Here is a 14,020-nt window from a genome sequence, read left to right on the forward strand (position 1 = left end):
CAAAACAAACAAGCACGGTTCCACGCAGACTCCTAAGGAAAAAAAAAAAACACGAAGAGGTGATGGATTTAGCGTGATGTATGTATTTGCTGTAACGGCTGGCCAAATTGCGGGTTGTTACTGGAATCTGAGTAGAAATTAGTCGAAAGCGCACTGCGGTGTTTATTTGAGCCAAACAAGCGGCCAAATCTGTGCTGACATGAGAGACTCGTCTGCACTCGATCATGTCTTTTCTGATTCATTCGATCTGCATGCGGGATGGTCTAAATGTGTTCGGGGGGCATTTTAGTCTATGTTAATAAATAAACATTTCATCTGTGATCACAGTAGAATTAAACCATACACTTCAGGGACTTGTCAGACCCTTTTTTACCTTGAGTCTTGAAAAATGTTTGATAAAAAATAGAAATAACTACCTGGGATATAATACGAAGAGTCTGAAAAGACATAAAAATATGTCATTGGGAGTGAATTGAGTTTTAAACACAATCACGTGATGATATTTTTGCAATGTGAATCATCTTCGACTGCAGTACGGTGACTTTTGAGGGTGCCAGTAATGGCCAGTAAAAATGCATTTTCCCTTTACACACACATAGAGAGGAAGGAAGTGTGTGTCGTGGCCGCCAAGGAAGCTCCGAGTCATGAAAGCCAGGAAGGGTGATGTCACACCTCGCAACGTGCGAAGCGTGTACACTCTGCACGCAAATTATTATGATTTTTTTTTTTGTCCAAGACAAAATAAAACACCCCGATAGAGAAAACGCCGCAAAAAACGTTCTGTTCCCTTCAAGAGATCTGTACACACACCACATCCCCACCTTTAGGGCAATCTAACATCTGCGGTGCACTTCTAATTACAACATATGTACGTACGCACTTATACACTTCATGCAGGAATCGTGTTAGCATTCCTCCCCTGTTTGCAACCATTATGTTCGATCTTGTTTGCTTTGGATACAGACCCGACCGCAACGAATGGGGATCAAAATGTCCCCACAATTATATTTAATTCATGTTCGTTAACCCTGTCAGGGACGTCCATACGGTGCGTGAAGGATAGTCCGCCACGGCCCCAAAACGATTTCATTGATTTCCACCATTTACAAAAAAAAGAAAATCAAAGCCTACATTTGCGACAACTACTCAAAAGAATTCACTGACCTCACTTCTTATGATGACCACAGGAGAATGCAGCACCGCAGCATGACAGTTAAGCCTGGAAGTACAAACCGTACGTTAGTTTCACAAGCGTTGTATTCGACTTATATTGGTCAAGTTGTGGTTCAGCGACTACTGTATTTTCCAAGCTTATTCGCAGCCCAAAGAAGACCGTGGAATTCCAGCTATTGAGCTGACAAAAGGCCTGATTGAAATCTGCGCGGCTGCTCTCCAAACACGCCTCGGCCGTAATAAAAACTTCCAGCAGGCGCTCAACGATGACGAGTACATTTTTTTACAGCGTGGCAAATCATGCCGCAGGGCGAGAACATGTTATTGTGGTGAGAACGTGTAGTTCCTCTGATAAGCGGCGCTGCATGATTTGCTGTCATGTGTATGCTCGGGTGCAGTCAAGCTATATTTACACTTGTTTCATAGACGGGAAATGTGCACTTTAAATTGCCTCGGTATGAAGTGTCCGATATAAATCTTTCTTTCTTTACATACGAGCGTCAAAATGGCATAAAGAGCTGTCAAGACAATTGCAGTAAGTCCAGTTCAACAGCGGTTCACACCGGTCAAGGTGCTCGACGACTGCTGCGGGTGATTGGCAGTCAAGTCACCTTAAGCCCCGTCAACTGGGTTTCCAACCAGTTCGAAAACCAGGAGCGCTCATAGTTGTCATTCTGCACAACTCATCGTTTCTTCTCTATTTTTCTTGGACGTGTACGAGTTAGCATTGGTTGCCATGACACTATATACTCTGTATGGGCCAAGTATTGATGGACAGATGTATCTCGGGCTCAGCCCATTTGGCACGCACCTGCACATATCTGCGCGTACATATGCAGCCCACATGTCGAGGGACGTCAGACAGGCAGGCCGAATGATGGTATCGCAGCCTGGAGCTGAGGTCATCCCCTTACGCAACGCACTCCTGACAGCAGAGGAAAACCAGGATTGTATTGTTTGGACACACACACACACTAGAAAATGCACTGCGATTCAAGTCATTTTGCTTGCAACTAAGGATTCAGCATCAAGTATCAAGTATCAAGTATCGGAGTAATTTTAGTTCTCAAATAGGATCTGGATGGAATCCTATCTATGTAAAGCCACTCATCAACCCGGCTCACCTCCACTGAACATAGTACAGGAAGCAATTACGGCTTCCTTCCAAACTTGTGTAACAATAGCCGTCGGCGGTATGTAATGCAAGTGAAACGTTCTGACAGGTTGAGCCACACAACCTCGCCAATGGTTTCAGCGGCCCACTGCCCAGTTGCCTTGACATCCATCGGCCTAAATTTGGACATTTTTGCATGCCGACTTGACACCGGTCAGGTTCTCGAAAAATGACTAAAAACATTGTGCTGGGAAAAAAAAGCACTGCAGATGGAGTGATGGAAGGACAAGCACATTCAAAATAAAGTGACTACACTCCTTGCTGGAGGTCCCCCCGCCCCCACTACGATTGGCTTTTAAAGCAACCAATCAGAGTGCAGGGGAGGAGCACTTCCTGTGAGGTAAAGGGGGGGCTCCCATGTGGTCCTTGTGGTGTTTACACTACAATACAATGTATCGTTATTTATGTAGTGCTTTCACAACAGCCGCAGCAGAAACAAAGCGCTTTACAGAACAGTTAACATGAAATAAATTACGGTAATACTGTGTTGCAATTTAAAGCGTAAAAGCTGGCACGTATGGTGCCCAGCGTTCTTGTGCAAGTAAGCGGTCTGGTCTGTTGTTTTTCACATGTGTGCATGTGCGTGTGTGTCAGCTTTGGCTGCGAGGGAGTTTGTTCTGAAGGCCCGTGTTTTTGCAGATCGCTGCTTTTTAGGGATCTGCGGCTTTTACGAGGACTCTGCATTTCGAGGAAGAATTCCGTGGATAAATATACACACACGCTGGGCTCACGACGAAATATATTTTCCGTTCCGAGGCGATGCCGTCCGTCCTTTCGCAATCGCTAGAGTGACAAAACATCTGCAGACATGAGACGGCGGATCAGATAACGGACGATCGTCCATAAGTAGTCACCAAGTTCAGATGGTGTAGGATGCTGTTGCTTAGTTATTTGATCATATGTGACATTTTGACAAAAATGATAACAGATTGAGGGGGAGGGGATGCCCTCAATCCAAATAACTTTGTATTTTTGGTGCGCAAGTGTGAGAGACGTGGTGTTGACATTCTGCTTCCACCTGCCACGGTTGTAAATCACGATATGCGAGCCCTGCTGTACCTGGCAGGCCAAATTCCGGGTAACATAATAACACTTGAGCCCTTTCAATATATCAGAGTAACGGCTTGTTAGAATGAAGTTGTGAAATGAACGCATTGTTCCGTGTAGAACTTTATGCAGCCATTGGAGGAAATTCCAGTGTTTCGGTTATGCGTGCGTGTGTGTTGGCCGCCTGTCCATAGCTGATGTAAATGGAGTGAGACCATAAGGGGGGGAGGTGATGGACCCGTGCCAGCACATATACATTCTAAACATTCTTGAGCCACTCGCTGCTGGCTCATTGCAGTACCTTTTTTTCCTATTAAAAAGAAATCATGGCAAAAAAGGGCTTACTGGGCAAACGACGTGTGTTGATCATATTTTCTTGACAATTCTAGGAATGACTGGATTTCTTCTGGGAAATTTTCCGGATTTGGTTCAAACTGGGTTGTAACTCATATCGTAAGTGGGGGTTGAAAATAAGACTTCTGCTTTTTTTTTTGGACTTGAGTCGAGAAGGAAATGTATCAGCGATACTTCAGTACAAAAAGGAAGCAAGTGCAGTATTAGTAATCTGGTTACTGGAAGCACTTTCACTTTGAACACACATAAAAAAAGCCCCCACAAAAAAACCCAACGGACTTTTTACTGCGCACTTTTTGTGCACGTGGTAAACGAAGCTGCGGCCCGACATTAAATTACAGTGTCCCATAAAAACAGCAAAGGGGTAAAAATAAAAAAAAATGTGAATAGCTGCCGTGTTTATTCTGAGGTTTCAGAGCAGAGCAGTGAGATCGTAAAGAAGTAAAATATGCCTCTGGCAGGCTGACGCTTCATATACTGTACTGGATACGTCTCCTTCAACGCATCTCTATTTGTGTGCATGACGACAGGGGTCCAGAGTCAAACGATCCATTTGTGGACAGAACGTTTGCTTCCGCGGCCAAAAATGTTGAGTAGTTCAGTATGTGCATCAGCAAGGCAAGCGACGAAAGAAGAAAACGGGGCCCCCGTCGGTCATTGTTGTGTGTGGTTACGTAAAAATATGTCATCCGTTTTCTTTGAAAGTCATGCATCATATTTCCTGACTTATTATAAAAAAATGCACAATCAAATATCTACTTGGGATGCACTGATACTACTTCTTTTCAGAACCAATCACTGAGACTTGATGTGTTGAAAATGTTCTGCTGCACATGCACTGATAAATGCTGCCCTCTTGTGGCTCTTTTTATACGACATCAACTTGGCTGCTCGCTCCTGGTCATTGAGCATCTTTTGAGCGATGCTGCCCTCACGTGACTGCTGTTATTTAGCTTGGGTCAAATTCTGCACCACTATCTTCCCAATTTACGTTACTTACCGCAATTTCCCGTGAATAATACGCAACTTTTTTTGCCCCCCAAATGAGTGTAATTATTCTTTTACCACCAATAGATGGTGTCTTTTTGAGTTTTTGGCCAACAAGGGTAACTCAATGTGCTTCACATAATTAATGGTCAAGAAAAGCTTTGTATTAATTATTTTTTTTTAATCCATAGGGTGGTTCATCCTCTAACCTGAACATGAACCTGTACGCCACCAAGAAGACTGCGGCCGAGGGGATGCTGGACATTGCTCTCTTCCTGGCGAACATCACACACATGAAGACCGTCATCGAGCAGGGGGCGGGATACAGGTGTGGACCTAGAAGTGATTCCATTATAAGTCAGTTTGGCAAATTGGGATCTGTGAGTGTGAATGCATGTTAGTTTCTGCGTTGGCGCTCAACTTCATGACTCAACTGGGAAGAGGCTTCAACAAAAGGGATGGATGAATAGGTGTTGTGAATACACTGGCATGTCGATGTACAAAATGTGTCTTTTGCGTACCTTTTCAGGTACTACGCAGCTGTCCTGACTCTCATCTCCTTCTCACTGGTTCTCCAGATAGTCGCCGGGATCCTGATCGTTGTCATAGGTGAGCCATTCTTATTGATTAGATCAAATCCATCCGCCATGTTAACACACTAAAACACTGACACCTGTAACATGCATGAAATGCAAAAATAAATTCATTAAAAAAATGTAAAAAGCTGCTGGCGATGCTATTTAGAGATCTCTACATCTTGCCGTAGCTCGGCGAGACCTCAACGACGAGGCCAACCACAAGCGCCTGGACAGCCTCAACAACAGCGCCACTGTCGTCATCTTCCTCGTCTTTGTTACCAACGTCTTCATCTCTGTCTTTGGGATGGAGCGCACGGGCCTCTTTGCCAGGATGCACTTTTAAGCTCCTCGGGATACACATTTCGGGGGACAAACCTAATGCACTAATCACAATTAATGTGAGGCTGCACATTGTTTATTATATGATGGCTCCCTCTAGTGGTTTAAATCGAGTACAGTAAAAAGATACTTTTTCGGAATAAAACCTCTGCCTTGTTTTTTTCAGAGCCCATTGGCCTACTAACTACTGTATATTCAATGTTGGTCATGATGGTGATACTTTTGAAAACTATGAGCTATTTACAAAGTTGTGTGAACCACCACAATAGGCCAACCACATGCATATGTGTGTTGTGTGTGTCCAGCTCGGGTCGAGCTGACCCTGCTCCCCTCATACCAGCGGCTCTTAAACTTCCTCAACAATCTGACCACGGGCATCGTCTTCCTCACCTTGCTCGTCAACATCGTCAAGTCCGCTTTCGGCACGCAACGCAGCTGCCTGCTGCGATGGATGTTTCAGCGTTTTGTATTGTGAAAAGATGCTTGTTTAAAAAAAAAAAGACAGGCCACTAGAGAGCGCCACAGTACTGAGTTAACTTCAGTCCCCAACCGACAGTGGGACATCTTATCATGTTATCAGGTTACAGGGTGCATGATCGGGTTAAAGAGAATCAACTTTTATAGACATAGAACATATCTGAGGTGTCACTTCATTCTAACCACATCGTGGGAAACAACGGAATGTGTGTAAACATGGAATGTGTGTACCCCACGCCTGCCCACCTGCGTGCGAGATGTTTGAACCACGTGTGCTTGTGTGTCTGTCCCGGCATGTGCACATTGCAGCTCGCAGGGACCTGAACGTGGTGTCCAACCAGAGATGGCTGGACTACCTGAATAACGTAGCGACGGGTGTCATCTTCGTCACCACGGTCATCAACTTCTTCATCAGCTTCTTTGGGTCCAAGAGGACGGGTTTCTTCCGCTGGCTGCTCGCCCGGCTGCACTTCTGAAGAACAAAACATAACATATATGATGGATAAATTAGGATAAAAAATACACTACATGAATATTTGATGTGCTTGAGTGGAATCATTTTAACACGTTTTAACCCTTTCATGCACCCTGTAATGTGATAATGTGATGAGCTGTCCACTGTAGTGACCGCTGTCCCTGAAAGGGTTAATTTCTTTCACAAGAAACATTCATTTTCAACATACTGATTAAATGTGAAGGTGTTCTACAAGGTGCATTTTGGACTCTTTGCAAGTGTTTTTTCAGCACGATTTATCAGCAAAGGTGATAAATAAATGTTTGGATGAAACAAACGCATCTTTGGTGTGCGTGTGTGTCACAGGGCGGCGGGATGTAAATAACTCCACTCTTCAAAAGCGCCTGGACTACTTGAACAATGTAACCACCGTCATAGTGTTCATCACCACGGTGCTCAACTTATTCATCAGCACCTTTGGCATGCAGCGCACAGGACACTTCCCATGGCTGATGATGCGCATTCACTGACACTCCCATCGACCTACAATCGAGAAAGGAAGACATGGGAAGCCGTGTTATCGTCACCTACAAGTTGGATATCCAGTTAAAACTATTAATCAGTAACCTTTTCATGCACCAATAATGATAACGTGTAACCTGTTAACATGAGAAGCTGTCAACTGTCATGACCGCTGTCCCTGAAAGGTTTGGAAGGATTTTAAATTGCAGTCGTCCTCTTTTAAAACTGCTTTACTCATACTGTTAAAATACCATGACCTGATTTGGCAGTTTCAAAATAAAATCAAATTGCCAAACATAAAAATGATGAGTTGTCGGACTTAATGAATAAGAATGATTGATAATGAGGATTTGTTGACGTTGGAGGTGAAAAAAAGCAGGCCAAAAAAACATTGCAGCGCAGAGGGGAGATTTGGGTGCAAATCTTTTTGTGCGTGGTGAACTTTAGCCAGCAGACTATATATACTGCAGCTGTCTGACTGACTGGCGCCCGGAGAACTGGGACACTGCGTGTGTTTGTTTGTCTCTGCGTGTGTGAGCGTGGATGAGGTCAGTGGGTGTCAAAGTTGGAAAGATTTCTTTGAGTGACGTGGAATTGTCTGTGAAAGAGATGAGTGAGCAGCTGAGATCAGCCCACTACAATCATGAACGTTGATATTAATTAAGTGATGTGGTGGGATGTAACGTAAAGTACAAATATTTTTTGGACATTTTACTTTTGAAATCTACTCTTTGTTAAAACATTAGGTCATTTAGCATTTTTTATTGCATCAGTTCACAATGTCAGAAAAGTATTTTGATTTTACCTTTGTAATGTAATGTTTCATGGTCTCTTTTTTTTACTTTGAGTTGAATAAGTAGGCTACTACTACTTTTACAAATTCTTTACACAAGTACCTTGTGCCTACATGCCTTATTTTAATTGAAGGTATATGGGTTAAGATTAAGAAAACCTTTATTAGTCTCGCAATGGAGAAATTCCCAATTCACAGCAGCAGAGTAATGAAAGGAAGAAGTAGAACAACAAAATATAAGAGCTGTTGGAAAGGCAGTTAATCTCGCGGCGCCATTTTGTAGTCAAAATAACAAAATTAACACACACAAAATTAATAACACGACACAGACAGTCGTGCTATCTTTACCAAAGTTGATGGTATTTTCTTTTGGACTCCATTCGAAAAGAAGAAAAAAAAGAAAAACAGAAAGTGATGGTCTTTTTAGCAGAATATTTTTTTCTTTTTCGGCGGGGCGGGAAATATTTGGAAATTGACATGAGACAGAAAAACTATCCCTCGACATCATTGTGTGAAAAAAACAAAACAAAACCAGGGTGCTGTTAATTACCTTATTTGTACAAAGGCTCAAAACAAGAAATATTGTGTCTGGTTCGATGGTTGGACTCTGTGAAAAGCAAAATTAATTCGACAATTAAAACAAACCAAAGCTAGCTACTTGTTCTTTACTTACTCCGCTAGCTGTCAGGAAGGCGGGGCTACGTCACGGGGACGCGCATCTGCGTCGTGACGTCACGAGAGCGTCCGCGGCAGTGGGGAAGCCGCCTCGCAGCCAGCGGAGGAGCAGGCACGATATTGGAGGGGGGAGAAGCGAGGCGGCCGGGAAAGACGCCTTCAGACGGGGGCTAGTGAGCGGAAAGAGGGCGCACGACGGTCTGATCACGTCGCCGAACGTCCACGGGAGCTCCGAGAGTCGAGGGATAATCTTGAATCGCCTTTCCGACTGTCCATCTTGAAGCCTATTTTGCAACCGTGAGTAGTGGAAGTTAGCTGTCAGTCCGAGCCCGCAAGCGTGCATGTTGTCATTTGTTGGATTTGGGCTTTTACGCAATTCCATTTTTGGATGCAATGGTTAACATGTGAACAGTGCGTGCGCTGATCGTGCGTGTGCGCGCGCTACCCTTCGCGGACAGGAAAATCAGCAATAACATAATTAAAATTTGATGGCTAGTGAGCCAAAGCACTTTCAGCTTGAGCAAGCGTGTTTGGGGACACTTTGGGGTTGACTTGCAGCCTTGTTACCTAGCCTAGCATGCACATTCTTTAGATTTAACGGTCCAATATGTCATAGTAGCTGCTGTAATAGACATTTAAAAATGACCCGATACCTCAACACCGATACCACTTTACCTTCCTCATCTTGCTGATGTTCGAGCGATGTTAGTCCTGAGGGAATACTTTTAGGTAAACCTAGATGACAACACTTTGTTAAACGACTTCATTTTCTGCTCAGCAAATAAGATTGATGAACTTTTCTCTCGAGTTGCATAAGTGGGCTGTCCGGCAAGCACCAAGTTTCGCAAGCTCCAGACTCTGCATAACCAAAAGGCCTCATGTTACTCTTGGATTTTGATGCATAAAATTCCATTTAACATTTTGCAGATGATGATCAAACTGACGCAGTATAGCTCCAACTACAGTCAAGGAAAATTTACTCAATCTCAGATTTTCTTTGCCTCGAGTATCGGCTGGTATCCGTGGAAAACACAAAAAAATAAGGCCGGTGTTAGCCCGATCCCTGGTATCGGTATTCTCTCACTTCTTCACTAAGAAAAATATTCTTATAACAATTTTGAACCTTCCTAATTTTTGCATTGCTCGAATCATGTCCCATATCTGCACAAAGCCACACCAGTGCAAACACTCATCCTCTTGTGTCCAGATAATGACACATTTGCAAACCAAATGGATCGTGAATCCGATACGGCCGTGTTGATGCAGGCGGGGTGGTGAAATCTTCTGGCCCTGCCTTGTTATGCAACGCTCAGTGGGAGAGAACGCCAGAATGTGAGGAAAGGGATGCTGTGATTTCCTCCCACAGCTCCATGTCTTTGCCTCTCCTACAGGAAGACTGAGCCAGGCAACCTGCTTCCTTCCCGCAGATTACAGTAAACACTCTCCGCTGTCCCCCGCTTCAATGATTGAACGGCAGAAAGGCAATTTTTTTTAAACCTCCATTCTCCTTAGCAGCCTTGTCAAATCGAGTCTCACTTTTAACCTCCACGCTCACCTTTCTTGCACTTTGTTTGTTATTTATCAAACATGTTGATTGCTTTGCCAGGAGGGGTGCAGACCATATTTCACTTCATCCTTATTTAGCCTGGCAACTTCTCACGGCACTCCTTTTCAAGTGGGAAACGTTAGCTCCCCTTTTTATGTTAATTGACAGTTCATCTTTTTATTTGACGTCGTTTTCCCCTACAGCCTCCATCGCAGGTTAATTTCCGGACGGGAGCCGATGCTATCTGCCGTTTATCAGCTTTGCGCTTCCCATCGACTGTATTAGTAATGCGTCTTATCTGCACCTCGTGAGGGTGAAGTTACAAGCCGTCATGGCTGCTGAGGATGATATCTCACACTTAAACGCGTTCTTCTCTTTTGCACACAGTGCCGTATTGTGTTTGGTTTCAAGTCTGGTGAGACGAGCCGAAAATGTCATCGGAGAAATATTGAAGCAAAACACGTTTTGCTTCAATATAACTCATCAGATGAGTTAACTCATCAGACGAGTTAACTCGCATTAACTCATCTTGTCTTTCTGCACACATCATGATCACCAAATACACCCCTTCGTTTCATTTAGTCAACGGCAGGCACTTTGATAGACAATAACGTGACTAAATATAGGTTGACTCACTTTGTGTGTTTGTGTGGTATTGTGCGATATTGTGTGGAGTGATTGACGGAGGCGTGTTTGCCGTAAAAATAGAACGCGTCCAACACCTCGGGAATGCCGGGGGGGAAAGACGGAAAGGGAATGCAGAGGAAGCGGTGGCATCGGGGAGACGACACCATCCACGCTTTTGGCATTCAACCCCGGAGTTCTCCCCCCATGGGCCAGTTGTGATATTCCAAGACTTTATGAGATCCGTCACAACAGGGCGGGTACGGAAAAAAGCATGGAGATTTAGCGCTATTATGCTAGCTCCAGAAACATGGGGTTAACGCCGCGCATCTTCTCTGACAGACGGAGCAAAAAGTTTGAACGACGCTAATGCCTCTGGGAACCGGCGCTATTGTTATTACTTTGGTTATGCTAAATGCTATCTTGGTTGACAGTTCAAGAGCTCTAAACAAGTCATCATAGGAATGAATTGTGTGGTCAAATTAATGCTCATTTAGGCTTCAGGGGATCATCCTGAACAAAATACACGTTGAAGTGTGTGCATAAGTCCTTTGGTTTAGGCGTGACAATCAATTTGAGTTTTTATTGCTTTAAATGCATTTTCAGGCCGAGTTGAGCACGTTTTCTGAGTTTGAATGTATCTTCATAGGAATGAGTTGTGTGATCAAATTAATGGTGATTTAGGCTTCAGGGTGTCATCCTGAACAAAATACATGTTGAAGTGTGTGCATAAGTCCTTTGGTTTAGGCGTGACACTCAATTTGAGTTTTTATTGCTTTAAATGCATTTTCAGGCCGAGTTGAGCACGTTTTCTGAGTTTGACTGTATCTTCATAGGAATGAGTTGTGTGATCAAATTAATGGTGATTTAGGCTTCAGGGTGTCATCCTGAACAAAATACATGTTGAAGTGTGTGCATAAGTCCTTTGGTTTAGGCGTGACACTCAATTTGAGTTTTTATTGCTTTAAATGCATTTTCAGGCCGAGTTGAGCACGTTTTCTGAGTTTGGATGTATCTTCATAGGAATGAGTTGTGTGATCAAATTAATGGTGATTTAATCTTCATGGTGTCATCCTGAACAAAATACATGTTGAAGTGTGTGCATAAGTCCTTTGGTTTAGGCGTGACACTCAATTTGAGTTTTTATTGCTTTAAATGCATTTTCAGGCCGAGTTGAGCACGTTTTCTGAGTTTGAATGTCTCTTCATAGGAATGAGTTGTGTGATCAAATTAATGGTGATTTAGGCTTCAGGGTGTCATCCTGAACAAAATACATGTTGAAGTGTGTGCATAAGTCCTTTGGTTTAGGCGTGACACTCAATTTGAGTTTTTAATGCTTTAAATGCATTTTCAGGCCGAGTTGAGCACGTTTTCTGAGTTTGGATGTATCTTCATAGGAATGAGTTGTGTGATCAAATTAATGGTGATTTAGGCTTCAGGGTGTCATCTTGAACAAAATACATGTTGAAGTGTGTGCATAAGTCCTTTGGTTTAGGCGTGACACTCAATTAGAGTTTTTATTGCTTTAAATGCATTTTCAGGCCGAGTTGAGCACGTTTTCTGAGTTTGAATGTATCTTCATAGGAATGAGTTGTGTGATCAAATTAATGGTAATTTAGGCTTCAGGGTGTCATCCTGAACAAAATACATGTTGAAGTGTGTGCATAAGTCCTTTGGTTTAGGCGTGACACTCAATTTGAGTTTTTATTGCTTTAAATGCATTTTCAGGCCGAGTTGAGCACGTTTTCTGAGTTTGACTGTATCTTCATAGGAATGAGTTGTGTGATCAAATTAATGGTGATTTAGGCTTCAGGGTGTCATCTTGAACAAAATACATGTTGTAGTGTGTGCATAAGTCCTTTGGTTTAGGCGTGACACTCAATTTGAGTTTTTATTGCTTTAAATGCATTTTCAGGCCGAAGGTGACCTCACTGTCACCTTATAGGCCCTAAAAAGAAGTACCAAAAATGTAACACGCTCAATAGAAAAAAAAAAGCCAAATTCCTGTCAGCTGAAGTCAAGAGAAGTGGATTGCAGACATTTTATTTTCACATACTTCTTTAAGTGTTGAGTCACCGAGGGCGGTTGAGCAAACCCTGATGTATCTGTTTGTCTCTATTTCTGACTCCTGGCTTTCAGTCTTCACAAATGCCACTGCGCGGGCTCCTTTGGCGCAAAGCTACTGGAACTGTCTGGAAAATAGAATTGAAAGCGTGTCGTGTTTTTTTTTTTTTTTTGCCGGCGACGACACGCACTTCGGCGTCTCACCCGTGTGCGCTGTCGAAAATCCCGTGCGCTGCACATTTGAAAGAATTTCGTGTCGTCGGTCGAGGAGTGTTTTGCAGATGTTTCACTTGGCAGAGCGTTGGCTTTATTTTTTTTTTCTTTTTTCACATGATTGCCTCGCCTTCAGCAGATGTGTCTCGGGCATGTGAGCTTTTGCTTCATCTCATGATGCATCACAAGTTGTTGTGCTGATACTACTCTTTTGTCTGAAAAGTATATGAATCGGGTTCATTTTTGTACATTGGGGGCAATGTGCGTCACTGTAAGCAAATAGGACATTATGTCAGCAAGCCCCCCCCCCCCATACCTTCCCCTCCAGAGAGCGAAACATTCGACACGCTTCCACTTGATTGGCTGAGGCCGGAGTGCGTGCGTGTGCCGGCCCTCGTTCAGGTGTGTGTTCGCAGCCCCGAGGGTGAGGGATGGTGGGCGAGGGGGGGCGACGCAGATGGCTTTCCCCGTTTCTGTGAAGCGCAGGCGGCCCGCGACCGACTGGCTGCGAATTAGCTGCAGGGCTGTGAAATTTGACGTTGAGGCTAAGTCATGTGGTGGGCTTGCATTTTTGCAACGTTGTCTTCTCGACGGCGGCCCGGTAGTCCAGTGGTTAGCACGTCGGCTTCACAGTGCAGAGGTACCGGGTTCGAGTCCAGCTCTGGCCTCCCTGTGTGGAGTTTGCATGTTCTACCCGGGCCTGCGTGGGTTTTCTCCGGGTGCTCCGGTTTCCTCCCACATTCCGAAAGCATGCAAACTTGCAACAATGAGGCACTCTAAAGCAGCCACCCCTACCTAAAGCCCCTGTACCGGGTTCAATTCCAGCTCCAGCCTCCCTGTGTGGAGTTTGCATGTTCTCCCCGGGCCTGCGTGGGTTTTCTCCGGGTGGTCCGGTTTCCTCCCACATTCCGAAAGCATGCAAACTTGCAACAATGAGGCACTCTAAAGCAGCCACCCCTACCTAAAGCCCCTGTACCGGGTTCAATTCCAGCTGCGGCCT

General features: G+C 44.1%; 2 protein-coding genes across 13 annotated transcripts in view; both read left to right on the top strand.

The window, feature by feature from the left end:
• Positions 1-7,408, top strand: part of LOC127593837 (ninjurin-2-like) — a 150,184-nt gene extending 142,776 nt beyond the window's left edge. For 3 of the 6 annotated variants that reach the window (XM_052055531.1, XM_052055529.1, XM_052055528.1), the window contains 3 exons: positions 4,927-5,063; positions 5,265-5,344; positions 5,958-6,580. In XM_052055531.1, the coding sequence (XP_051911491.1) occupies positions 4,927-5,063; positions 5,265-5,344; positions 5,958-6,127 (387 nt within the window). In that variant the 3' untranslated portion in view covers positions 6,128-6,580. Of the gene's footprint in view, positions 1-4,926; positions 5,064-5,264; positions 5,345-5,501; positions 5,832-5,957 lie in introns of those variants that run through there. The other 3 variants (XM_052055534.1, XM_052055532.1, XM_052055533.1) reach the window with 3 other exon arrangements.
• Positions 7,409-8,633: 1,225 nt separating this feature from the next.
• The window catches only part of LOC127593812 (ELKS/Rab6-interacting/CAST family member 1-like), a 69,929-nt gene continuing 64,542 nt past the window's right edge, over positions 8,634-14,020 (top strand). For 5 of the 7 annotated variants that reach the window (XR_007960518.1, XM_052055459.1, XM_052055460.1 and 2 more), the window contains exon 1: positions 8,635-8,870. The gene's annotated coding sequence lies outside the window, so the exon portion shown is untranslated. Of the gene's footprint in view, positions 8,871-14,020 lie in introns of all 7 variants that reach the window. The other 2 variants (XR_007960517.1, XM_052055464.1) reach the window with 1 other exon arrangement.

This window comes from Hippocampus zosterae, chromosome 21, assembly GCF_025434085.1.
Source record: "Hippocampus zosterae strain Florida chromosome 21, ASM2543408v3, whole genome shotgun sequence".
Classification (NCBI taxonomy): domain Eukaryota; kingdom Metazoa; phylum Chordata; class Actinopteri; order Syngnathiformes; family Syngnathidae; genus Hippocampus; species Hippocampus zosterae.